The sequence below is a fragment of the Colobus angolensis genome, unplaced genomic scaffold (assembly GCF_000951035.1).
Source record: "Colobus angolensis palliatus isolate OR3802 unplaced genomic scaffold, Cang.pa_1.0 Scaffold58, whole genome shotgun sequence".
In the NCBI taxonomy this organism is placed as follows: domain Eukaryota; kingdom Metazoa; phylum Chordata; class Mammalia; order Primates; family Cercopithecidae; genus Colobus; species Colobus angolensis.
Window position 1 is genome coordinate 8,834,756 of NW_012119376.1, and position 27,374 is coordinate 8,862,129.

The 27,374-nt window shown below is 39.0% G+C and overlaps 1 protein-coding gene and 1 pseudogene across 10 annotated transcripts in view; both read left to right on the forward strand.

The window, feature by feature from the left end:
• Nucleotides 1-27,374, forward strand: part of MAP7 (microtubule-associated protein 7) — a 208,449-nt gene that overhangs the window by 106,093 nt on the left and 74,982 nt on the right. For all 10 annotated transcript variants that reach the window (XM_011962091.1, XM_011962095.1, XM_011962096.1 and 7 more), the window contains one exon: nucleotides 23,886-23,987. In XM_011962091.1, the coding sequence (XP_011817481.1) occupies nucleotides 23,886-23,987 (102 nt within the window). The remainder of the gene's footprint in view (nucleotides 1-23,885; nucleotides 23,988-27,374) is intronic.
• On the forward strand, nucleotides 24,598-26,149 carry LOC105526234 (annotated as a pseudogene).

Here is a 27,374-nt window from a genome sequence, read left to right on the forward strand (position 1 = left end):
GACAACAAGTTCAAGATCTCTCACTCTTTGCAAGTTCATGGAAAACTAATAGGTGGTTGTAAGAAGCTAAAAGTCACCTCTACCTATGTTGGTTCTTAAGTGGGATCTTTAGCTGGTTCTAGGAATCAAATTAACACAAGACAGATTAACAGGAGAAAAGGATACAGGTTTTATAAATTTTTACACATACGTAGGGAGTACAAGAGAGTAAGGATGCAAATAAATGGCCAATGCAGATAGCTTTTGTACTTTTTGGACAAGGAATAATAAATTTGTGAAGAAATGACAGGACAGGGGGATCTGGGCTAGGGACAGTAAATTCTAGAAGTCACTAGGAGATCTATGGTGGGTGTATGCGAAGCTAGTGGAAGATAAGGGTTTCTTCAGTAAGTTTGTCTCTACAGGTTCATTGCAGCAGCCATGTCCAATCTCTGGTGATAAGGGTTATTTTCTCTCCCTACTGGAGTGAAGGCATCCTCAAAGGAAATTTTATGGCTTGCTGTCTGTGAGAAAGAACAGATCAGAAAGGCCTTTCTGCAACTAGTTTCTCAAGTACTTTCAGCTTGAAATAATAAGTATGCCAAATTGTCATAGTGTGGGGTGGATCATCCTTAACTCCTTCATCGTCAACAGTGGAATCACATGCTTTAACCCACAGTTGAACTTGTTTCATTATATGAAAATGGAGAGACCTAACAAAGGTGTCGGCTTGAGCAGTTAGTCTGCACATCTCACCTCTACAGAGTAGAGAGTAGCAGGGTCAAACCTCTTTAAGAATAATTTTAAACTGAGACATTTGCTGAAGTTTTATTCATGAAAGGTCCAAAATTGGAGTTTCAAGTAGCGTGATTAATGTAATTTTAGCCTAGGACATTTTTTAAAAAGCTTAAAGCACCCATGGAATACCAAATGCTTTGAGCTTTAACACTTCTTTCTGACAATAATTACATAGCAGAGCCATAGTTTAAATTATTAGTTCATATGGTAGGGCCATATTTTTTTAAAAGGGAATATTTGCCTCCCTGATCTATTGTGGGCTTATTTACAGCTTATCCAAAAGTTGCATCAAATTATAAGGAACAGGTTAAGGAAAACATCACTATTCTGTACCACTGAAAATTATTAAGTGATGCACAAAGAGATGGTTCCTATTGACATTGTCTATGGTCAGTTCCCATCAAATTCTGAAGAAGCATCAATGCCTTGTGTTGAGTTTGTATAATTTAGCTTATAACAAATGCCTCTCCATAGATTGAAAGATAAATATAGCTCCAGAAAATGGTTGAAACAACAGTGTCTGGAAGACTTAACAGCAAAGCAGTAAAGTAGCATAGTGCAGTGGTTCTCAACTTTGTTGTATATCAGATTCAAGCTTGTTTCAAAGTGCAAATTCCCAGACCCAACCCTAGAGATTCAAATTTCGTACATCTGAGTTGGGGCATAGGAATCTGCTTTTTCAGTAAATACCCAAGGTGTTTCTGATGAAGGCGGCTCTTAGACCTCCATGGCTCCAAAGTTAATTTCTTACAGGCTTTGTGAAATATTGGTTAGGCTTCAAACATTTTTGTTTTTACATTCCTTAGAAATTAAATTTTTTAAATACATAATGGACTTAAAAAGTGAGGAAATGTTGACATGGTATAATATGGAATAAAGTCTAATACTATCGTAAGTCCAACTATCGTAAGGTGCAGACTTTCTGTATTAATTTGTGCCCTGTGACAGTGATGCATCAATACAAACGAGACAGAAACCTTTTCACTTGCATGAAGCAAGGCCCTGCTCTCACAGTATTTCTTGTTTTGCTCTCAAGGGGAGCTTTTACAGGAGCAGTGCATTCTCTCATTTCTTTAGTGACACTTCAGAGGTTTTAGCACCCTTGACAATAAACCACCTAATGTTCAGGATGCATAAGAAGCGTGCCTTATGAAAGCAGAAGAGGGCCGGGAGCAGCGGCTCATGTCTGTAATCTCAGCACTTTGGGAGGCCAAGGCAGGCACATTACTTGAGGTCAGGAGTTCTAAACCAGCCTGGCCAACATGGGGAAGGGCCCCCCACCACCACCAAAAATACAAAAATTAGCTAAGTCTGGTGGTGTGCACTTGTAGTCCCAGCTACCTAGGAGACTGAGGCAGAAGAATCACTTGAACCCGGGAGTGGAGGTTGCAGTGAACCAAGATTGCGCCACTGCACTCCAGCCTGGGTGACAGAGCAAGACTCCATCTCAAAAAAAAAAAAAAAAAAAGTAGAAGGGAAATGTATATGAGAAACGAGGTATGAAAGGTTTTAAGACAGAATCTGGAAACTGATTGCTTTATAACCCTCCATATACACATATTCCCTTAAAGTAAGGTTTTTAACTCCAAGCTTTTGTAATTTGGATGAGGAAAATAATTTAATCTTTTTTTCCACTAACCTCACCTAGAAATTGAGCATTTCCTTTAATTACAAATGTAAGCAACAAACCTAAAGTAGTATGAGCATCAACAGAAGTCAGATGTTTTCTTATCACATTACAGTTGTTTCAGATATCTCAAAAATGGTTTGAACTGATTACTTTGAAATCATGACAGTTATTAGACATGCCCCTAGATTTTACTATTTACTGGGTTAATAAAGAAGCACATATATTTCTCGGGTATACATATTTAAATGTATAAAAATATTCATTAAATTTTTAACCATATTTAAGTATAACCATTTTTAAATGTACTTATCCTTAGTTTTCTTGCTAATGCTGTTTTGATTTATGCATTTAAAAATATTATCCTAAGAAGGGATTCAGCCTGACTTTACCAGGTGCCAGAGGAGTCCACAGCACAAAAACTGTTAAAATCCTTTTGTGGAAAGCCCTTGGACACCCCTGGGAGCCTGCGGATCCCAGTTTGAAGGCAGCTGGTCTAGGGGACGGCTAAAGCCCATCAACATCTCTTAAACCATTAGTTCAGAAAACCCAGAAAGAACTTTTATGTTTTGCCAAGCAATGAAAAATGTGAACAATCACTTTAGCCTGTGGGAGATGATTCTAGGTTAAATTCTGTGACTTGGTGGTTCTAAACCAGAGATGTACATCAAAATCCTTTAAGGAGCCATTTAAAACTACACAGCTGAGCCTAATGCCTCAGAATTGCAGTTCAGCAGGTCTGTGTGGGACCTGGACAGCACGGTTTAAAAAGCCCACAGGTGATTTTCATACAAACCCTCAAGAATCACCGTTTTAAACAGAAGGGCTTTGAAATCTTGTTTTATAAGAACTATTTTAAGTATGACCTTTTATTTTTTTATTTTATTTTATTTTATTTTATTTTATTTTATTTTATTTTTGAGACAGAGTCTCACTGTGTCACCCAAACTGGAGTGAGTACAGTGGTGCGATCTTAGCTCACTGCAACCTCTGCCTCCTGGGTTCAAGCAATTCTCCTGTCTCAGCCTCCCCAGTAGCTGGGATTATAGGCATGTACCACCACATCCGGCTAATTTTTTGTGTTTTCAGTAGTGATGGGGTTTCACCATGTTGGCCAGGCTGGTCTCAAACTTCTGACCTAAAGTGAGTCCACCTGCCTCGTCCTCCCAAAGTGCTGAGATTCCAAGCGTGAGTCACCATGCCCACCCTTAAGTATCAATTTTTAAAAGTTTTATGTTTGATCCAAAAATTCATGGAGGAAATTGGGAAGATGTACTTTGTAGTTTGAAATTTGTTATTGTTGTTGTTTTGAGACAGGGTCTTGCTCTGTCACCCAGGCTGGAGTGCAGTGGCACCATCCCAGCTCTCTTGCAGCCTCCACCTCCCAGTCTCAAGCGATCTTCCCACCTCAGCCCCCCAAGTAACTGAGACAACAGTCATGTACCACCATGCCCAGCTAATTTTATTTTTTGTAGAGACAGGGTCTCCCTATGTTATCCAGGCTGATCTAAAATTCCTGGGTTCCAGAAATCCTCCCGCCTCAGCCTTCCAAAGTGCTAGGATTACGGGTTGGAGCCACCACACCCTGACCTGTAGTTCGGAATTTGTAACCATTCAAAGCATCTTCTGTCATCAGGTGCCAGGGGAGAGGGGTTCTTGACCATCTCTGGGGACCATGAAACTCTGAAGTTTCACGCCCTGGTCTTCAGCTTAAGGGGCGAATAGCTTTCCTGAGATTTGCAAAGGTATACGTGATCAAAAAAGGGGAAGGAAGAATAGCTATCTATATGCTGAAATAGCAAAATTTAATGGAAAAATGAACGAGAAGATAAAATCATTAGACATACTAAGGAAACAGTTACTAAAACACCATTCATTTTATGAGAAGTACTGAACTGTAGCTCTAATTATTTGATTTCATTAACATTTTCTGCTGTATGATTTCTTGAATTTGTTTTTTTGCAATGTAAACACAGTACCATAGGTAAATGGAGTTGCATATAAGTGGTTTTGATGGTATATATTAGGGAAAAATGATAAAATATTAAAATATACTGCCTCTTAATTCAAAAGCAAAATTATCTCTAAGACTTTAAGCTTATTTTATGCGGCTGGGTATGTATCTGCCAGAAATGAAATCAGCATGCGGAAGAGATCTCTCAACTCCCATGTTTATTATAGCGCTATTCACGACAGCCAAGATACAGAATCAACCGGTATTCATCGACGGATGAATGGATAAAAAAAAGTCATATGTATACCCAGTGGAATGGTATTCAATTTAAAAAATAAGAAAATCCTGTCATTTAGGACAACGTGGATGAACCTGGAGGACATTATATTAAATGAAATACACCAGGCACAGAGAGGTGCCTGCCGCATGATCTCGTTGTTATGTGGAGTGTAAAAAAGTTGAACTCCTAAGTAGAGAATAGGATAGAGATTACCAAGAGATTGGGGAGAAAGGAAGTTGGGGGAGGTTTGGTTTTTTTTAAGACCTTAAATATTTTATTTTTAAGATACAATAACATCATCCTAATACTGGGCTCTCCGGCATTTGAGAGTATTGTGTCCTTGGACCTCCATCCTCTGCTCATTGTCATAATTCTTAGATCTTAATTCTTATTAAAGTTTTATTTTCATCTTCTAAAATTGCAAAACAGTAAACATGTAATATACAAAATGTATAGTTTCCTCCTTGCAACAAGTGAGAAAAAATTCTTATCTTAACAAAAAGCATTTTTAAGTGAGTAAAGATGCAATTTTTCATTTACAAAAGAAGTTAATAGGTTTTCTAGTTGGGTTTATAAAAAGCTGATGCATATCCTATTCTTTTTCCCTATGACTGATGGCAGAAATTCTGCTTTTGTTTATGATGCCCTCTCCTTGGCAAGGAGTGCCCCCCACCCACATACCTACTCACTGTTTAGGACCAGCTCAGACATCCCCTATTCCAGGAAGCCTCCCTTACCTGTCTCTGTGTTCCCATAGAGATCTCTATCACGGTACTTACTACATTATGTTTTAATTATGTATTTCTATGTGTGTCTGTTTTGGAAGACTTTAGCCTCAGTATGATTGTATTATTAATGTCTGGGATAGTGCCTGCTCATTACATATTGTGCTGAGTGATTATATGCGTAGTCACCTGGCTCACACCTCCCACCACTTTGTTATTGTACTTGTCTGTGATCATGCTACAGAATTCTGTTGTGGGTGAACTCACCCAGCAGCACAGGGATGGTGCTTTGACCTTCAAGCTCCTGCTCTGGCCAACCAAGCTAACCTGCCCAGTTTGGCCAGCAGCTCATTGTAATAAATTGAGTTCAAATGGAACCCAGCACTATTAAACTAGCCATCAGCCTAAGACTACCCTTCAGAGAAGGAGCAAGACCAGGCATGAAGTGGGCCCCTGAGCCAGCCACTCCCTGTGTGAGTCTGTACTTCAGCTTCTCGCTCTCTTTTCACTGCAGTTTTATTGCTGTCTCACCAAGATTTCCTTTCTTCCAGGCCTTTAGGCTTAAAGGAAAAAAAAAAAAGAAGTTCCCGATGTTTGCTTAACATAATACTGGCTTAATTCTGAACTAGAAGATCTCAAACTCTTTATGACAGCCCAGTGAATAAAGTGAAGTAAAATGTAGAGGGGTCAGAAAGTGACTGCATTTCAGTTTGTAAGGTGAAAAAAGGGGGAAGGGTGGTAGAGCTGACTCATGTGACTAATTCCTAGAATATAGGTGCAGTCGGCCTTATTCACCTAAGTGCATACTAGAGATTTTTTTTTTTTTGAGACGGAGTCTTGCTTTGTCACCCAGGCTGGAGTGGAGTGCTGTGGCCGGATCTCAGCTCACTGCAAGCTCCGCCTCCCGGGTTCACGCCATTCTCCTGCCTCAGCCTCCCGGGTAGCTGGGACTAAAGGCGCCGCCACCTCGCCCGGCTAGTTTTTTGTAGTTTTTAGTAGAGACGGGGTTTCACCATGTTAGCCAGGCTGGTCTCGATATCCTGACCTCGTGATCCGCCCGTCTCGGCCTCCCAAAGTGCCGGGATTACAGGCTTGAGCCACCGCGCCCGGCCTGCATCCTAGAGATTTTATACATCATGCACACAGTTTTAGGTATTGTCTTAGACCGTTTATGCTGCTAATAACAAAAACTGAGACTAGATAATATAAATAACATAACTTTCGTTTCTTGAGTTCTGGGGTCTGAGAAGTTCAAGATCAAAGTGCTGGCCTTCAGTGTCTGGTGAAGGCCTTCTTACTGCATCCTCATATAGTAAAAGGGGCAAAAAGGACAAGAGGACCCCATGCTGTGTCCTCATGTGCAGAAAAGATGGGCAAAAAAAGGGGCCTAGCTAGTACCCTTGAACCCTTTTTATAAGGGTACTAATCCCAGCCTCATGACTTAATCACCTGAAGGCCCCACCTCTTAGCACTATCACATTGGGTCATAGGTTCCAACATACTAATTTTGGTGGATACATACATTCAAACCATAGCAGATATTAACCTATCAATAGTGCAGTTGAACATAAAATGAAGCTCTCACTTCAATGAAACACAAATTAATATGATTTAAACAGTTGCACATTGTACTTTCTGAACACCTGTATTCTGTAGCCTGAATTTTGGCAGAGAAAGTGGTTGACACATTTGTATCTACTATCGGATTACCATGATAATTGTTTATTGTTCTCTCTTCACTTTATGCCTTTTAATTAAACTGGGGGTTGGGGGCAAGGGAGGTGAGAAGAAAGAAGAAAAATACAGTTTTCGTCGCAAGAGGATGTTGTATCATTTTCCCGAAGGTCTTGGTTCTAGAAATTCTGCAGTCTTGGAGACCTGTCAGTTTTTCTTTATAACTTACTGTGACTGTATTGTGTATTCATCAATATTATGAGATATTATGAAATAGTAAAACTCACTGTGACTGTATGCATGCTTGCCCACGCATGGCTGAACTTTTACAAAGCAGTGAGGGAAGTTCTCCTAGGGTCAGGACAGGTCATCATGGGCACAAGGCCTCTTATTACTTTCTCTCATCAGAAAAAAACAAGTGAGAGAAAAAAAAAAATGCACCTTCACTCAGGCTCCTGAACCCCATCTCAGTTCTTCTCCAGATAGCTCAGCAAGTGAGTTTGTCTAATCCCTTTCTTAGGAATGAGCATGATGAATGAAAACCAAGCAAATTCTGGAGTCAAACCAGGTTAGATTCAGACCCTTTCTGACCACTTCCAATTTCTGCCTCTGTGTTTTCAGTGTTAAATGTGGATGCTAATTGCCTGCCTTGCAGGGTGTCTGTAGGAATTAGATGTGATTATGTAAAGCTTCTAGCACAATGCCTAATATGATAAATGGCTCTCACAGTTGCTGCTGCTGCTGCTGTTACTGTTACTATGTTTTTTCTCTACAGTAGTTCTGTCTTGTTTTCCTTTGAAAGCTGGAGCTGTCTGTGCTTCTCCTATTTTATAGTTACCAGTTGAGGGTTTTCAGTGGCGTTTTGGTATTGTGGAGTTATTTCTTTTACTCAGACAACCTTTCTTAGGGAGTTAATCTGATACTATATCAGAGAGAGTAGATTCTTCCTAGACCTTTCTAGCCAATGTTGAATGAGTATTTGGAAGTAGCACATACATGGACACTACTAATTAGAATATGAAGCATGAATTTGGGTAATCATAAAGGTTTACAATAACCTAAAACCAATTATAAAGATTTATAACCAACATTTTGAACATTGAGTAGTAGTAGGATAGTTTTTCTAGCTTTTAAAATCAGCCTAAACTTTTTGGTAAAGTCGAGTTTTGTAAAATGGGTGAAGATTTTAATTTTTTTTCCTAGTGAAATAAGGATTGGCAAAATTTTAAAGCTGGTTTACAATAATTACCAAATGAATAGAAACTAAAATGTATTGTCAGCTGATGTTTCATTGTAGGTGCCTATGAAATGGCTGTGAATTCTGTCTGTATCCCTAAAAATTTAGACGAAACTGTCATTCTTATATGTAATCTTAGCTAAGTGACCTCAGATTGACATAAATCAGATCAATATTGGTATTTTTATAACCCCAGCATAGATGGTGCCTGTATTGATTATTGTAAGTAGCAGGGAGCTTTGGGGAGCTGCTGATGGAAATGGTGTTAGCTGTACCCTGGGGAAAGAATTATGCAACCACAGTGATAAGTCAGCTAACGAAATTCATAGCAACAAATCTGTTTGGCTTCTAGGCATCTCTTTGAAGTGGGCCAAGGGCTTGGGGCTGGAGGTAGGAAACCTGCATTGGTTCCTGCTGGGGCTTCTGCCAACTCTGATGGAAGAGCATCCTGGGCTGTCTGAGATAAAATTGCTTCTCTAGCACCTTCACTGGATACAAAATAAAGGAGTGAAGCTAAAGGGTGGAAGAACACTTCCGGGCCACCTTCATCCCTGCTTCAAAGCCAGGGTCAGGGGGCTGTTATACCAGGGAGTGCTGAGAAGGGCAGAAAGCTGATACTGCTCCTTCCTCTGATAGAAGAGACAATGAAAAACTGGTGAAGGTGGCTGATGATGTCCGCAGGGGCAGACAGCACTGACTCCTGCTTTGTGGACTCTGCACAGATGCTATCTTGGAACTCAGACTGCTAGCACCTTTCACATTTGTATCACTTTTAATGTGGTCACACTTTTAATTTGACCACTCTGCAGGCCAGTGTTCATGTATTACTTTAGTGTGACTTTTCTTATGATCAAAATCTTCTAAAATCAATTTGGTGAGCTACAGAAAGAGAAGGTAAATTTTCCTTGTGTGAAATACAACTCTCAGTAATAAGACTGGTATTAGCTATTCTTTGAATCTTATCTCCTGTTCTTCAGGGATGGCTTTGAGGTTTAATAAATGCTTGTCCAAGGTGATTTCAGATGATTTTTAAGAAGTCATCTTTTAGGATGGGTGTGGTAGCTCACACCTGTAATCCTAGTGCTTTGGGAGGCCAAGGTGGGTGGATGGCTTGAAGCCAAGAGTTCAAGACCAGACTGGGCAACAAAGCGAGACTCTATCTCTACAAAAAATAAAAATATCAACTGGATGTTGTGGCATGCGCCTGTAGTCCCAGCTACTTGGGAGGCTGAGGCAGGAGAATCGCTTGAGCCCAGGAGTTCGAGGCTGCAGTGAGCTTATGATCACATCACTGCACTCCAGCCTGGGTAACAGAGGGAGACCCTGTCTTTAAAAAAAAAAAAAAAAAAAAAAAAAAATCATATTTTAGAAATATTTTTAAAATGGAATTTTTTTCAGGCATAAGTAGTTACCTTATTTTTGCTGACAAATATTTGTTACAAAGTCAAGTTTTGCCTGCCAGAAAATCTTGCCTAAGGAAAATTGAATAGTTTATCCGAAAGTATTAACTGAGGAACACAGGTATGATTATTTCTAAGACATTTTAAAAATTAAATGGTTAACCACACATATTAAATGAATTCCTTTCCCAACCAACTCTAAAATATGATTACCTATGACCCTTTCCTTATGCCTATTTGCCATACTTTTATAGTGTTTGTTTTTTAAAATAATAATTCTTACTAATAAATGGGTTATGTTCCAGAAGTTCATATATGAATTAGCTGTTTGAAAGCTGGCACACATTTGCACATTATAAAAATATTGTAACTGATATGTGTAACTGATAACCCACAAAAGTCTATTTAACCTGTTAGATAGTAATGTTGTTATAAAATCCCTATAAAAAATGTGTATATAGTTATTCACTCAATTTGTATTAAACATCTATTCTACTTTAATCATATAATGATGTACCTTCAAATTGGTCAGATTCTACTATTTGTAAAGCAGGTTTTCTCACTTCCTCAAATTCTTCTTCCTACCCTGCCCTCACCCAACTATAATTTTTCTCCTTCTTTCATCTCCTTGGAAACCAAACTCAGTATCAAAACCTCTCCCTCACTAACTTACTATTTGCAAAAAGCACACACCCTTTTGAAATTTTTCTAAGGTTTTCCACTTCTGTAAAATAAAGGACATAGGATAACAGAAAAAGTGTCATGAAGTTTAGGGCATATGCATCATTTGTAAACTAAAAAGAAAACATATTGCCATGTCACTTCCTTAGAATACTTCTAATGCATCTAGGAAAAGTGGCTGTTTGAGGGGGCACTCAAAGACTGAAATGAGATCTGTTCACATTTGGTTAGAAAGCTCAGACAGTTCTTTAGACATCTTCCTTTCTGATAATGATTCCCCTACGATTCTGAAAACAGGACTGGTTATCTAGGAGCAGGTGTTTGGATAAAGAAGAGAGTGGGGAGGCAGGTCAGGTCTGTGACAGCCCTTTGTCCCCTGGGACGCAAGAGTAGCTGGTTCCTCCCAACCTCCACTTAGTAATGGTTGGCTTTTTTCCTTCTTCTAGGAGAAGGTACCCATATAGTTGACCCATTCAATCTCTCTCAACCTCCTTCTGGCTTCTCCTACTGTTGTAGACACCAACCCCCAAGTGGATGTTGTGAAGTACAAAATGGTCACATAAAATGCATTCTAAAAGTATTTAGAAGAAAAGAGCCCATTTGTCAGCTTAGTGTTAGCTGAGCTCTTCATGACCCCTAAAGGGCCTGTAGCTTAGGCAGATTTAGAATTTGTAATCGGATTCTCTTGTTTGAAATGGATGTGGCATTCTTTAAATGAAAATACTTACTGGACAGCAAGCGTGTAAATTGCAGTCTGTGGACTCTGCAGCCATGAGTGCTCCTTGATAGGCTGCTCAGTCAGCCTTTCCTTCCAACCTGCTACTGTTTGCCAGGTTGTGGCGCCTGCCACATAGCACACTTTGTGCCTTTGAGAGTTGGCAGAGCTTGTAAAACCACTCTTTTGTTTTGGTGTTTTTCAGATTGGGATCCTTTCCATTAGTTTGTTTTGTTTTTGTTTTGTTACTACATTTAGATATTCAATAGGTTCCAGAATTTGAGATCTCTTATTTGGGGACATATTGATGTGGCAAATTAGAGATTGAACAGCTCAAAAAAAAATTCCTTGTCTAGTAGAAAGATGATTTAAAAAAATAAAAGGAACATGTTTTAAATCTCCATTTTCTTTCCCACATGAGGCCAGAGGAATGCTTTGTGATTTAAATCCCTTTTTCCTGGCCTGATATTGAGTCTCTGCTTGCTATGCTAAGCATACCAAAGCTCTTGCTTGGCCCTATTTCTTTGTTCTCCAGGATGATAGCCTTAATTACTTAATAGGTTCAATTTATTTTCAGACCACAAGTTACCTGAGAAAGTCACTAGAAGTTTGAGTTCTTTTTTTTTTTTTTTTTTTTTTGAGATGGAGACTCGCTCTGTCGCCCAGGCTAGAGTGCAGTGGTGCGATCTCGTCTCACTGCAACCTCCGCCTCCTGGGTTCAAGCGGTTCCCCTGCCTCCACCTCCCGAGTAGCTGGGATTACAGGTGCCCGCCACCACACCCAGCGGCTAATCTTTGTATTTTTTAGTAGAGGTGGGGTTTGACCATGTTGGCCAGGCTACTCTTGAACTCCTGAGCTGAAGCGATCCACCTGCCTTGGCACCCCAAAGTGCTGTGGTTACAGGTGTGAGCCACTGTGCCAGTTGATGAGTTCTCATATAGCGTCTGTGCAGATTTCACAAGGTGGGAGTCAGTGTCGTCTGTCCTTGCAGACATCATCAGCTGCCTTCACCAGTTTTTCATTGCCTCTTGTATCAGAGAAGGAGCAACTTCAGCTTTCAGCTCTGGCACAACAGCTTCTTGATTCTGGCTTTGAAGTGGGCATGGAGTTGGCCAGGAAGTGTTCTTCCACCCTTTTGCTCCACTACTTTATTGCCTGTCCAGAGAAGGTGCTAGAGAAGGAATTCAATTTCAGCAGCCCACGATGCTCTTCCATCAGAGTTGGCAGAAGCCAGGGCCTGGAACCCAGGCAGGTTAGGCTTGCAAAACTAAGAGGGGTAGAAATGGTAAATGTATCTATATGGAACAAACCTTGCTTTTAAGCCTCTGATTCAATCCAAATAGTGTGACTTCTTGAAGGTTTCATTTCTACTTTTGTTCACTGTTATGCTATGTACCAGGAAAGCAAAGCCTCCTTGGAGTTTTCCTTGTGGTTATTTCCTTGGAAGTGGCTGCCTTTTCCAGTTGAGTTCAGACTGGCAGAAGCAGAGAGTGCAAGAGATTAAGTTACCAACTCTGGGAGCAAGGGATCGGGTGTAGATGCTGACAGAAGAAGGTAAATAATACTCAATCAGGACTGTGGTCTCACACATCAGTGAAGATTTAATAGAGCACTTATGAGAAGGTGAATCTAGAATATCTAATTCCTATAGCCACATATTGAAAATGATGAAATTAGTTGCAATTAAAGGAAGAACTTGAAAAGTAGGCTAAAATAGGCTACTAAATGAGAAAAGAAAGGGGCAGAAGAGTAAATAGTTCTGAATAAATGGAAAGCAAATATATATATTTATACACAGAATTTTTTTTTTCCAGAAAGGAAGAGGGAAAAGGCTTTTACCTTTCACTTTATAGCTTTTTGTACTTTTTTGAATTTCCTAACTATGTAATAGACGTTTCTTTCTTAAAGCCAGGCACAGTGGTTCACACTTGTAATCCTAGCCACTGAGGAGGCTGAGGTGGGTGGATTACTTGAGGCCAGAAGTTTGAGACCAGGATGAGCAACATAGTGAGACCCTATCTGTTAAATAAATAAAGAACACTTCCTTTGTAAGATAAAAAGAATAAATAGGCTATCTGGGTCATAGAATTATGGGCCTTTTAGATGTTATTTTATGTTCTTTCTGTAGTATAGAAAAGCTAATAAATAAGAGTAAAATTAGGCTAAATCAATAGATAAATTTACTTTCTTTTTATAAGCAAATGTGCCATTGATACCTATCGTGTATTAAAGGTTTCTTTGTAGAACAGTTGATAGAGAAGGGAACTTAACCCTTGTGTAACCAACCTGTAAGTTGCACTTCATATAGGACCTTAGAATACTAAGTATTTGAGAAGAATTGTGGCTCAGGAATTATCAGGAGCTATTTGAGGTTAGCACGTTTGATCGGGGATCCCTTCACATTCTTTTTAGGATTCCACTGGCTTCTAAGGTGTTTGAATTCCTATGGAACTGATTTCTATTACAAATGTTATTAAAACTTGATGTGGCATGTTTCACTCCTTTTTTCTCCTGATATTGCTCCTCCCACTGTTTTCAAATCTAAAGCTGCTCTGCTTTAATATAATGGACCAGGACTGCTTGGCTTTCTGACTTTTGGAACGGATTAGACTACGTAGGATTCATGATGGGCCAAATAAAAGAGTTACTGAATAAGAAATAAGACATTTGGAAGGCTAAGGTGCGTGGACTGTATTCTGTAGCCAGAAGGATCTCTGTATCAGTTTAGGGATTTTTTTTTTTTTTAATTTATGATTACAGAATTTCTTAATGATTTTAACAAATGGGGGATTTTGTTTTCGCTAACCTATTGGGAACATAGGAGTGAAGAGTTGCTGGTACTAGACCAGTGACTTAAAGATGTCAGGGCCTGAGTCTCTGTTCCCTTGGCCTTTCCCTCCTGATAGCCTTGTGGTTTCCAGATAGATGCTCTGCCTTAAGCATCACATCGACATTCAAAGCAGGAAGAAAAGGAGGGTTGAAGAGCAAACAGGTTCACACATCAGAGTCTGCTGTGCCTTAAGGATCATTCCCACAAACCACACATAACAACGTCAGTCTTCAATATTTTGGCCAGATCTGTGTCCAGTGGCCAGTCAGGGTTCTGTTAGAAAAGAGCCATCAAGGCGGGGCACAGTGGCTCATGCCTGTAATCCCATCACTTTGGGAATCTGAGGTGCAAGGATCACCTGGGGTCAGGAGTTCAAGACCAGCCTGACTGACCAACATGGTGAAACCCCGTCTGTACTAAAAATTCAAAAAGTAGCCGGGCATGGTGGCACGTGCCTGTAAGTCCCAGCTACTCAGGAGGCTGAGGTGGGAGAATCGCTTCAACTCAGGAGGCAGAGGCTGCAGTAAATCAAGATCACACCACTGCACTCCAGCCTGGGTAACATAGCAAGACTCCGTCTCAAAAAATAAATAAATAAATAAAGCATCAAAGAGTTGATATTTATTGGGTAACCAGCATGGAATGGAATGATATAGCCCCTTCCCTATGCAATACGGATCATTTCCAAGAGAGAAATATTACATCAAGTATTCCTCACTGTGTTTTGGTTTTGTTTTATTTTACTGTGGAGCACATTTTTTGTTTTGCCTCTCATGGGACTCAGTTTTTAGAAATTTTGGAAGCATGCATTCTGAAAATGATACAAGATAGAATGAAATCAAACGCTAAATACCACGGGACAGATTGCATGGGAGTGCAGTATAAGTCAGAGAAAGAAATGTGATGGTGGTAGGCATAGCTTAAAAAGATTTCACGGGAAAGGGACTTGAGTTGGACTATGATGGATTGAGTTGGACTGTAAATGGATTGAATTCTACATGTTACTACATGGTGTATACACGTCATTATATACTTATGAAAACCAGTAGAAAGTGCATCGCCAAGCAGGGCCCCTCATGTAAACTATGGACCTTGGGTGATGATGACGTGTTGGTGTCAGCTCATCAGTGGTAACCAATGGACCACTCTGGTGTGGGATGTTGATGGTGGGATAGGCGTGGGGGCGGGGCTGCAACAGCGCATGAAACTCTGTACTTTCTGCTCAATTGTGCTGTAAGCCTAAAACTGCTCTAAGAAAGAAAAAGAGATTAGATGTAAATAGTTGCAAAGATGGTGAGGCTGGTGTTCTAGTGAGGGAAAAAAGAACACAGTCACAGATACAGAAATGACTGTAGCACAGGACAGCATGAGGAGAATGAGCTGGCCCATAATTTTAGACAAACTTTCAGTTGAATATTCAGTGGTTATGTGAAATGAGTTGGAATAAATGTTCAGAACCTACCATATCATTCCTATTAAATTTTACAAAGTTTACATAAGAAATTTAAAATATTTTAATATTTTCTACAGAGGAGAAATGATTAATTTTTGACATTTGACAGCAGTGTATATGTGTATTTATTTCACTGATTAAACTCAGTTGACTAATACTCATAGGATTAAAATTACGTGCAAATTTATTTACAAAACTGATATTTAAAACTGAGTCCCCTGTTTAGAACTATTTTTAAGTATTGTACATTTTCTGCTTAGATAACTGTACTTTGTAAGTATGAAAGCTTTTCTATTTTGTGGCCAATAGTAACTATTTTGTAAAATACTGGCATTAGCCATTTTAGTTTTCCTTAAAGTAAATCATTATCCTATTAAAGTAAAAACACCCTCTTTTCAGTTCGTTGTTTTAATTAAGCAAAGTATAATAAAGTTGAGTTCTAATTATTTTTCTTTTCCACATTATTTAAATAGTTTCTTCTAATTACACATTGATTTTAATTGAATTGGGTCTAATTTGATAAACTCCGTTTCCAGCTGTTAAAATATAGATGGGTAGCTACAATCTCTGATTTGCTATTTCTACATGTGACTGGAAAACTTTAATATGGTTAGACTTTGCCCTCCTTTTGTGTACTTTGCCCTATGCTTTGCTTAGTCGTAAACATTATTCATGTTGTGGGGCAGGGATAATGCTTGTACAGTAGCTAGCATTGAGACTGGTGGTAAGTCACCAGTGGAGATGAAAAGACTTCCCTTTTAATCTGATTTATATTAATGCAAGGGGAAAATACATCATTTTCTATTCTATTTTTAGTGTTGCCATCTGGCTGAAGGAAGGTTTTTGTTTTATTTATTTACTTATTTTTTAGATAAAAGCCTTTTTGGTTGAATTTAAAGTGTGTAATGTTTATTCCTGTCAGCAGTGTTTCAGAAAGCATTTGTGATGTGCATTGAGGAGCTGCTTTTAGTGGTAAATGAAAGAGCTTAGTGGGTGATTCCCCCCAGTTCCCACAAGATATATGGAACATGTGCTTTTCTGAAATATCCTTTTCCTTGTGTTTAGCTAGGGTGGATAATTCTTTGGCTACATAAGAAACAGATTATCAAAATAAATTTATTAATTGCTTTGGGAAAGGGCTGGGGTTTACAAATTTCCCAAAGTTGAGATGCTTGTCTGATGTTGTCAGTAGAGGCTATAATGTTCACATGCTTTCTTTCCTTCATGCGGTATAAGCAATAACAGCTTGAGTGTCCCTTATCTGAAATGTTTGGGAATGGAAGGGTTTCAGATTTCAGGTTTTTGGATTAGTGATGCTCGACCTGTATTCTGTTGTGTTTGTAGAGTGTCACTCTAATTCCTGAGATTCTCACTGTAGGTGAGACTGGTCGCTCCTTTCTATGAAGCGGGGTCAAAACATCCATTTGATTTTGAGTCTTGCCTAATATAATGTTGAAGTCATCCTAGAATAACATGAGTTTTTTTTCTCTTGTGATGTGAAATGTTTAGCACACCGCCCAGCACATATGTGACACTGAACAAATGCTTGATGAAGGATGCAAGAGAGGAATGGGTGTGTGCCTTCTGGAACACTGTGGCAAAAGTCCAGAAAGAAAAATATTTAAAAACTATTAATGATAAGATGATTAGTAAAAAGAAAACGAATACATTTTCTTATTTTTTGATGACTGCTAAGATTGTAGAGAAAGGGTGACAAAAAGAGTTGTCAGATCAAGGTCACATCTACTTCACATCAGAAGAGAAAATATATCTCATGTTATTCTGGAGATTGTAAGGCTGAAGGGCATGGCCCCTGACCTCAGGTTGTTCTGGTCAAGTGGAAAATTACCATAGACCTGTACCTGACCAGATATCAACGACTGAATGCCGATGTTCCGTTTATTTGGAGACTGTTTGTTGAAGCTCAGAATACGATGACTATGACTAGACATCAGCTCCTTGGAGGAAAATGGCCCAGTCCTATCCCTTAGGAATATTTTGGTAACCCATTTTGATAGAATTTTATTTTGCTGTTTTATATATGATATTAATGTCTTCCCTATCACATGTTAGGTTTTTTTATTTCAGAGAAAGTTGATTGCATCACTATTTGTTTATTTTTATTTATTTATTTTTTTTGAGATGGAGTCTCTCTCTGTCACCCAGGGTGTAGTGCAGTGGCGCAGTCTCAGATCACTGCAATCTCCACTTCCCAGGTTCAAGCGATTCTCCTGCCTCAGCCTCCCTAGTAGCTAGGATTAATTACAGGCATGCACCACCATGTCTGGCTAATTGTTGTGTATTTAGTAGAGACAAGGTTTCACCATATTGGCCAGGCTCGTCTCGAACTCCTGACCTCAGGTGATCTGCCCACCTCAGCCTCCCAGAGTGCTGGGATTATAAGTGTGAGCCACCACGCCCAGCCTATGTCAGTATTTTTTATCATCTCATGTATAGACCTTGACAGTTCAATCCAACTGCCTCAACTTCTCTTTGGAAGTGGTTCAATATAAATTATTAACAAAGACCTACATGTCTCTGTTCCATTCTTCATGTCTTAGTGTCAGTTACAGAAATAAGGAGAGATACCTGTGGTAGATTCTGTCCCCATGTGTCATATAACTATACACCCTTTTGGGCTGTATTTATAAAGTCAGTGTCTTTTGTTGGGTTTGTACTCTCTTTATTGAACAAATGTATTTCCTTTTGGTTTAATATCATTTTCTATCATGGTCATACATCTTAAGGTTTTTTCCCTTATGAAGAGATGGAGAAATCAGAAAGTGACTTTCAGCCACTGTCATTGCTGAATGAGCTACTCCAAATTGTAAAACCTCCACACTCTTACCGTGCTCTAATGAAGTCTACCATAGCCACCAAATCTTAACTTTGTGTTCTGTATAGATATGTGAAATGCAAGAAAAAGATCTTAATTGAATTGTTTCTGTCAGCAGAATAGGGAGAGTGCTGTGTATAACTCAAATATGTATCATTATCAGATGGTCCTATTTAGTTGCATATGGTCCTATTTAGTTGCATATGTTTTGGCAACAAGAATTGAGCAATAGAGTGAATAAATGGTTCATTGTTGTTATTTCTGTTTCAAAATGTCAGTCAGATTAAATGTGGCTAGAAGTTGCACCATGCCATGAAATGGGTCTATTCTGGTGTGTGTAGAAGAGCAAATGAGACTCTGCACTATTTTTGACATTTACAGTTACTTAAATTGCCATGACACAATACCTGTAGGCATGCCCCATGAAGCAGCTGCTTCCCCGTTAAGTGATGGTCTACAAAAGATTAATAACACCAGTCAGTTTCCCATTTTGTATCTTCTTCACCTCCCTGCAAAATGACCTTCAAAAATATGCCCCACCTATTTCCCAACAGACCCATTTCCTTATCTGGCCTACTGGCCACTCATCCTCCCAGGAGTTTGTGGCTGGAGTTCCATTCTGGTGGAGGGTCCCTATATGGTGCTACATGAGCTGTCCTTGGCTTCTTCTAGGGTGACCACACTGACTCTACTCTTCCCCTACTTCTTGTTTCTTCAGGGACAGCCCTAAGTTTCACCATATTCATTCATGTCACTTTTTACCATGTAACGGTCAAATAGTTATCTCTTGGTACGTGATATGGGTAAGTGGAAGAACCTGACTAGTTACTAAACTATATAGAAGGCAGAGTTCTTAGGATGTCTGTTTTTAGTCTGATTTCCTTTTACTGTTTTCTCTAAGATGAGATCCTTTTTAAATTCATTTCCAGCAGACTTGTTAGACTTCACTGTTCATTTACACAGAATCCATTGAAGCTAAAGTAGTTCACAGCTGGAAGTTCCATGTGATGCATACTTTAGTGACTTTCCATTGCCTTCACGAAAAAGTCCACACTCTCAGAATTCAAAGAGACATTGGCCTTAGCCTGTTTCTCTTGTCATATCTTCAACTGCCTCCCTTCCTAAACCTGCTGTTCTGAATAGACAGTACCGATTATCTCTCCTGTCCCTTTGCCTTGGTAGTTTTGCTCATGCTCCACCCTAGTAAGGGAATTTCTTCACATTACTCTTCACTTATCTGGATGCTTTCTGGTCTGCAAGCTCTTTGCCCAGGGACTACTGTCCCTTGTGGCTCCTTCTCCCACTCCGAATTCTTGTAACACTATATCATTTGTTTGGTTATTAAACTTCTGTGGGTTTATGGATTTTTTAGAAAATTGAATCAGTCCGTTGTTGCAATTTCATGTATGTGCCCACTGTCTCTCCTCCAAAGGATGGTAAGCATCTTGAAAGCAGATGCTATGTCATATGACCTTCGTATTCTCACTGTGTAGCACAGTGTCTGGTCCATGGGGGTATTTTTAAATGTTGAAAAAATTACTTAATTAACTAGAATTACTTAACATTTCTGAGCCTAGTGGTTCTGTTGATAGTGACAAAGAGACTGACATTAAGGGGATTGGCTTTTTTGTGAGGACGTTCAAGTGATAGCAGAAATACATGAGCAGATATTCCCTAGATGTTGAAGATGGGAACTTTATTGAGAGCACGTATTTATAAATGCATACTCGACAGTGACTGATGTACAGATAGTATTTCAGGACATAATGGGAGATGATTTTTGAAGAAAGGAGATAGTATTGGAGGAATTGGAAGTTCTAGAATACAGTGTAACCTAGAAACATAGGACAAGAAAAGGAAAAAGAAGTGGTAGAAGGAGATAATTACACACCTAATAATATTTCTTCCAGCATCGAGCTCAAGGTGTCCCATAGAGTAGTGTACTGTTTGAATAAATACAAGTAGGAAGAAAACTGAGGTAGTGTGGGAAATGAAATCCAGGTTTGTCTGATGCTAACTCCCATGAGCTTTGATCATTGCTACCCAACTTCACTTGCAATTGTGAGGAATTTAACCTAAGGAGAAATTCTCTATTATGTGGAATAATCAGGAAAGTCATTAGGAGTGATGCTGTTGCTTTATTTCCTTCTTGTTCTAATGCAAATTTTATAAATCACATTGGATAAAGCACTTCGTACCTATGATTCGAGTGTTACAATACTCCTGGCAGGTATATTTGAATAAATAAATTTAAAGAATAAATATATATAAATATATACAAAATTATAACAGCGATCTCAGGCCTGATATGGTAACTCTTTTCTATACAGATTTATTTAAACTATTAGATTGAAACATAAAATGTTGTTAAATTTTAACCATTTTTTTACTACATAAAAGGCTATTTCATGTGGTTCAACCTCTAGTTCTGTGTTCTAGGTCACTCCCCCAAAGCTGTGTCCTCACAAGTGGATGTCTGCAGAGGGGCTGTATGCCCACAAAGTCCAATTGAAGACTGTAGCAGAAAAGCATGTATGCAGTAGTTCCTCCTTATCCATGATTTCGCTTTTTGAGGTTTCAGTTACGGTCAGTTGTAGTCCAAAAATATTAAATGGAAAATTTCAGAAATAAACAATTCATAAATTTTGTGCTCTTCTGAGTAGTGTGATGAAATCTCGTGCCCTCCCGCTCTGTCCAGCCTGAGATGTGAATCATTCCTTTGTCCAGTGGATCCACACTGTAGTCGCTGCCCACCTGTCAATCACATAGGAGCTGTCTCTGTAGATCCAAAAAACATAGCGTATATAGGGTTCAGTACTACCCACAAATTCAGGCATCCACGGGGGGTCTGGGGAACCTAGTAGTCCCCCATGGATAAGGGACTATACAGAGCTGGAAACTGAGTTTAAGCTTTTGCTGTATCAGAGCCCACATTGCAGATTTTATTAAAAAGAGTGACTGAAATACATTATCCTTGTGGATGTCAAGTCCCCATATTATTCAGTGAGATTTAAACAGGATGGTGCAAAGGTTATAGTCAGAAGTGTCTCAGAGCAAGTGTTTTTACTAAATTGACAGGTCATTTGTTGGACCAGTTATTTTCAGCAGTTGAGAGAAGACTGTATTGGACCATACAGCCAGAAGTAGAAACAAAGCCGTGAGAACACCAAGGCCTTTGTGGGAAGATGTTGGAAGGAATCAGTGAGTGGTAGAGAATGTGGATTGCACAGGACACACTGCAGCACTTACTGGAGCTACAGAATTTTCACCAGATGTCTGATGCCTCTATATTTTGTTTCGGAGTATGTTGGAAAGAGAGTCCCAGACCACCAGGGTGCTTGTCTGTATCTTTCCTCTTGTCTTTACCTCAACACTCACATGTGACACTAATGGAATACAGCTTTCAAGCTAGCAGGATGATCAATAAAGATTACATAAGGCTAGCAAAGACTTACTGAGCATCATAGTATATGGCTTAATTTTCTTTTTTTTTTTTTTTTAAATGAAAGAAGAGAGATTCAAATAAATAATACTGGAAAATCACCTGAGTCATTTTAATTTTTTTTCATGAGAACTTTTATAAGGGTATATACAATCCTGTCTTCTAGTTAATGGAGATTTTCAGGTTTTTAAATTTTGGAAATCAGAAAATGAATAAATTCCTCTTGTTATTGTGTTCTTAAGTAGTGAAATCCCCTACACTTTGTTTAAAAAACAAAAAACTCCCTGTTTTATTTTCCCAATGTTATTGAGGGTTTTTTTTTTTTAAGGCTCAGATTTACTTAATATAATGAAAGGCATCAAATCTTAGAAAACTGTCATCTCCCCCAAACCCGGAATCAGAAAGACTAATTACCTCTTCCCAAACCAGGCCATACTCTAAAAATTATATCATAAGTTTACCCTACCTAACAGCCCCAGGAGGTATGACTGTGGCTGAGCTGAAAACTTCTGGAACCAGCTGCTGACCCAGACTTTTCTGCCACATTAGTCACTTGCCCCCAGGACCCCGTCACCAAGTTAACATAGGTTTGCTTTCTCTCAAATCCCTGAGGAACTAGAAGCCCAGTTTCCTGAAGAGAGCTAAAAATACTTTCTACCATTTGTCATGCCTTGCTGTGGGCCAGGCAATGATCTACCTTTCTGTACATTATCTCATTTAATTTTTACAGCTCTGAAAGTAGATGTTTTTCCCCTTTACAGATGGGGAAATTAAGACTTAGAGATGTTAAGCAACATGCTGAGGATTCATCTGGTAAATGGCAGAACCAGGTTTGCTGACTCCAAAACACACTCAAACCTGCATGGGTGCTATGAGAATGGGATGCCCAGGACTCCACAGAAAAGCATAGAAGCTGGAAGAAAGGGCCTTGAATACTTGTTAAACACCTCCTATGTGCCAAGGCTTTTGGTAGATTTTTAACACATATCTTCTCAGTTAATCCTTCCAACAGTTCTGTGAGTTAGGCAGTATTATTACCCCATGTGACCTACTTGGAGAGGCCAAATAACTTCCTGGCCACTCAACTGGTTACATACCAAGTCTCATATTTGAACCCAGGTCTGTCTGTGTCTTTTGCTGTTACAGTGTTCACCAGAGAAGTTTTTGAAGAAATACAGACTCTTAAACCATAGTAGAAGAAAAAGACTGATATGAAAGCAGAGAGATGGCCTGAAAACTTTAGAAATACATCCAACCTAACAGTTAGGAATTAGCAATATATAATCTTAGACCAAACAGCCTGACAATTTTCAGAAATTATTTTTAGTTTTCAAAATTTAACCTATTGTTACTAATCCAAAAGGCTTACTGGAAAATAAAATAACATAAAATAAAATTAACCTATCAATTTCATATGAGCATAGAAAAATTTTAAGATGGATTTTACATTTGTCTCATGGACAGTATGACTCAGAAGGTCTTCTGAGATGGAAATGAATTCCCGACATCCAGGCGATAATGAAGTGGGCAGATAGACCTCTGCTGTTCACCTAGAGTGGATCTAATAAAAGTTAGATATAGATAAATTAGAGTTCAAGTAACCAGAACTCCTGTTCAATTGAATTTTTTTTTAATTTGAATTTCAGCATAATAAAGCAAACTACAGCCTCCCTCTAGCACCCCACCCCCAAAAGCGTTTATCGGGCTTATTCAGAAAAGTGACTTGCACTGAATGTATGTTGAAGTCTTTTCAATCTCCATGGTCTGCTGTTACATAATATTCAGTTAGGGTTGATGTTTGTTGTCAGGACCTGGGGCTACTGCAGAGACTCAGTAACCCCAAAGAAAGATTAAATGATGTTGAATATACCAAAGCAGAAAGAAATTAATACATTTGAAATCTATTCTAAGCCAATGGTGCTTTGTAAGAACTCAGATCCAAGACTTTAGACTGCAGTCGTCCTTCCATATGGTTGCTTTATGCGTAAACTGGTACAGCTGTGGGAAAGGCTCTTCTTGGCCCCTTGAACATGCCACTTCTATAAGATTGGTCACTCAAGCCGAGGTTGTTGATTTTTTACATGTCCTTCCTACTCCTTGAGGGCACGGATTGTAACTACTTCATCTTTTCATTTCCTTAATCTAGTCTAAGAACCTGGTGCATAGGTTAACAGTAAATGTCGAATACGTAAATGTTTCTGAAGAAATTTTAAGAAACTAAATGTGTCTTTTCTCTTTTGTCTCATTTCTGTAGCACCCGACAGCTATAAAGTGCAAGATAAGAAAAATGCCTCTGCCAACCGCCCTGCCTCTGCAATTTCAGGACAAAATAACAACCACTCAGGAAATAAACCAGGTATGATGCATTGCATTAATTGTGGGAAAATAAAGATTATCTTTTATGCCCTAAAGGCATGCTGACGATTATAAAGGTTTAATTTGTTTAAATTCTAGTTTTCAGAAAAGTAGAATTTAGGAGAGCTTGGTTTCAGTCCTGCCACCAAACACACACTCCTACTGGCTTATATGATATTAAGTCAGAGAACCTCTCAAAGCCAAGCCTTGGTTTTCTCTCTTTAAAATGTAGATTCAGCTCACTGCAAGCTCCGCCTCCCGGGTTTAGGCCATTCTCCTGCCTCAGCCTCCCGAGTAGTTGGGACTACAGGCGCCCGCCACCTCGCCCAGCTAGTTTTTTGTATTTTTTAGTAGAGATGGGGTTTCACCGGGTTAACCAGGATGGTCTCGATCTCCTGACCTGGTGATCCGCCCATCTCGGCCTCCCAAAGTGCTGGGATTACAGGCTTGAGCCACCGCGCCCGGCCTTGATTCCAGCGTGGGAGACAGAGCGAGACTCCGTCTCAAAAAAATAAAAAATAAAAAATAAAATAAAATAAAATGTAGATTCAAACACACGTCTTGCTTACTTCTCAGAGTCATTTTGACAATCAATGAGATGATGTATGCGGATGCACTCATTTAATGTCAAGCAGTTTAAAGGGGTAATAATTTTACTATTCTGTTTCAAATGACAGGACACAGTTTTTTATACCTGTGTGTTCAACAGGCATTATCGCGTATCTCTTTTGTGACTTTTTCCAAAACTATTTCAATAAATCTTTACACATATCAAAGCTTGTATAGAATTATGGTTTTGTTTGCTATTCCTTGCGATGATTGTATGCCTACACAATAATTTCATGTAATAGCCTCTGATTCATAGTCTCTTTCATTCAGTGATACAAATAATCTAACAGTCTATAAATATAATAACAAACAATTGAACTGATAGTGCGGTTTCTTCCAGATATCCAGTAACCATTGTGTGACCTGTGGAAGGAATGAATGTATGGTATGATAATAAGAGACAATCAAAGGAAAGGAAAGCAAGCCAAATACCCCAGGAGGTTCTTGGAAACCTATTTCTTGCTGCATCTAGTACTGAAGTCACTCAAGCACAGTGAATCAGTGAGAATAAAGATGGAAATAACTGAGTCTAACCTTATAGAGAATATTCTACTGTGTTTAGTTTTGTGAATTTTTCTTTTCATGTGGAAAAGGTCTTGAACACAACAGACAAATCTGCTTTGTCATTTAGAGGAAAGACAATAACAAGTATTGTTGAAAATATTGCTTAAGCTGCCATTAGTGGAAAATGATGTGCAGCCTCAGAGGAGTTTTAATTACCAAGCGGAGATTTCCTTAGTCAGCCTGCCTTTTCATTGAGTCATTTATCCATCCATCTAACCACCCACCTTCCAGCTACCATCTAATGTTTACTGAGTTCTTCTATGCCAAAGAAGCATGAGAGATGTACTGCATGAGCAAACAACATGAACCCTGTCCCCATGTAGCGTATTCTAGTGGACCTTTATTTTTGTATTCAAGTGTGTCTCTATGGAGGTCGAAGTTCTTTAACATGAAAAGCACATTTGTTGGGCCAATGGTGGAAACGAACCTCATAGCTGAGTTTCCCTGGCCTCCGGTGCTGCGCTGAGGTTATGGCCTGCTTTGTGACTGGGCTGGGCGCACAGGGCCAGCGGGTGGTGTTGGTCACGTCAGGTGGCACCAAGGTCCCACTGGAAGTGTGGCCGGCCCTTCTGTGATGTTTTACCTGGTGTGGTTGTGTCAGATTTCTATGTTCCTGTCTCTGAAATGCCTGAACACAAGATCCAGTCATCTGGGGGCCCACTGCAGAGAACAGTGAAGATGATGCCAAAAATACTTTCCCCTTTGATTGAAGATTGTGCTTACAAAGCATTTATAATTTCCTTTAAGTTGGAGACTGACCCCTCCATTGTAATTAATCAAGCTCAGAAGGCTTTGGAAGTTTATCAGCATCAAGTGGTGGTGGCTAATATCCTTGAGTCATGACAGTCCTTTGTGGTTATTGTAACCAGACACTCAGAAACCAAGTTATAGCTATCAGAGGAAGAAATAGAAAAATACACAGAGATAGAAGAGAAGATAGTGGATAATCTTCAGTCTTGACACACAGCTTTAATATGTGACAAAAACTGAAGTAAAAAGCCCTTACATTATCAAAAATTGTCCAGGGCTCTTACAGTTGGTGAAAACTATAATAAAACCTTTGCTTTCATATGGACAGAGAAAATGAAGGAAAGGGAAAAGGCAGTGGTATACAGGCAAATATGCTTTGATATTTGTCTTTTAATGACACGTGATACACTCACCTGAATGTCATCTTGATTTTGAAATTGAACACTAGAACTGTTTCTCATCTTTAAATAGAAGAGCTTATTGGGAAATATATATTACTTTAGATACACATTGGGGCCTGAATATCAGCCTTCTTTATACTATAAAAAGAGAATTATGGATGCATGAATGGTCATGCTTTGGAAGTCAAATATTTGTTGAGTGCCTACTGTGTGTCAGGCCCTGTGCTGAGCCGCGAGGATTAAAAAGATGAATAAATGTGTTTTAAAAAAATAAAAGAAAATCACATTTGTTATACAACGAAAATTTAACATAGCTTAATTGTTGGTGCTATATTTCTCTGGCTCTCCCCATCCACCAGTGCTTCTAATTTCTACCTTTTTTTTTTTTTTTTTTACTGTGCAGTTTATACTTTTATATCCTGATAACTCATTTATTCATCTAGTGTTAGCATCATGAAGGTACTAGGAATATATTACTAAAAGACATAATCTCTACCCTCCAGTTGATAGTATGATAGATAAACCAATATATGAATAAGTCATTCTAACACAGAACCACCAGTGTGATGAGAGATTGCACACAGTGTGTAGAGATCAGAAGCCAGAAAAACCTCTTCCACCCTAATTGGCCGTCTCCTTATATACAGTCATTTGATTTATATTGCTAAAGTCAAGTTAAATAGGGAGACATTTCACTTCTGATTGTGTCTTTTTGAGTATCCCTGTGTCTGTTTTTTTGTATATACAGATAAGCCAAGCTATATAAAAGGCTCTTGATTTAGAAACCACCATGTCATTATTTTCCTGAGTATCTCCAAAGGATAATATGAGTATTGTGTTGGAGGGCTGGCCTTGAGTAACACCTTTTAATTTTTGTGGGATATGGGTCATGAGAATGTCTGTCTAAAGCATTTTGTTGATTTTCATTTTCTAGAACTTGGGGGGAAAAAGTTCATTATGTATTTTGGGATATTTTGAGTATTGTCCTAACCAGGTATGGGCATCCTGACTGAATGATTTCTGAGAATCCCTTTTAACCCAGTAAGTTTTGGCTAAATGTCCTT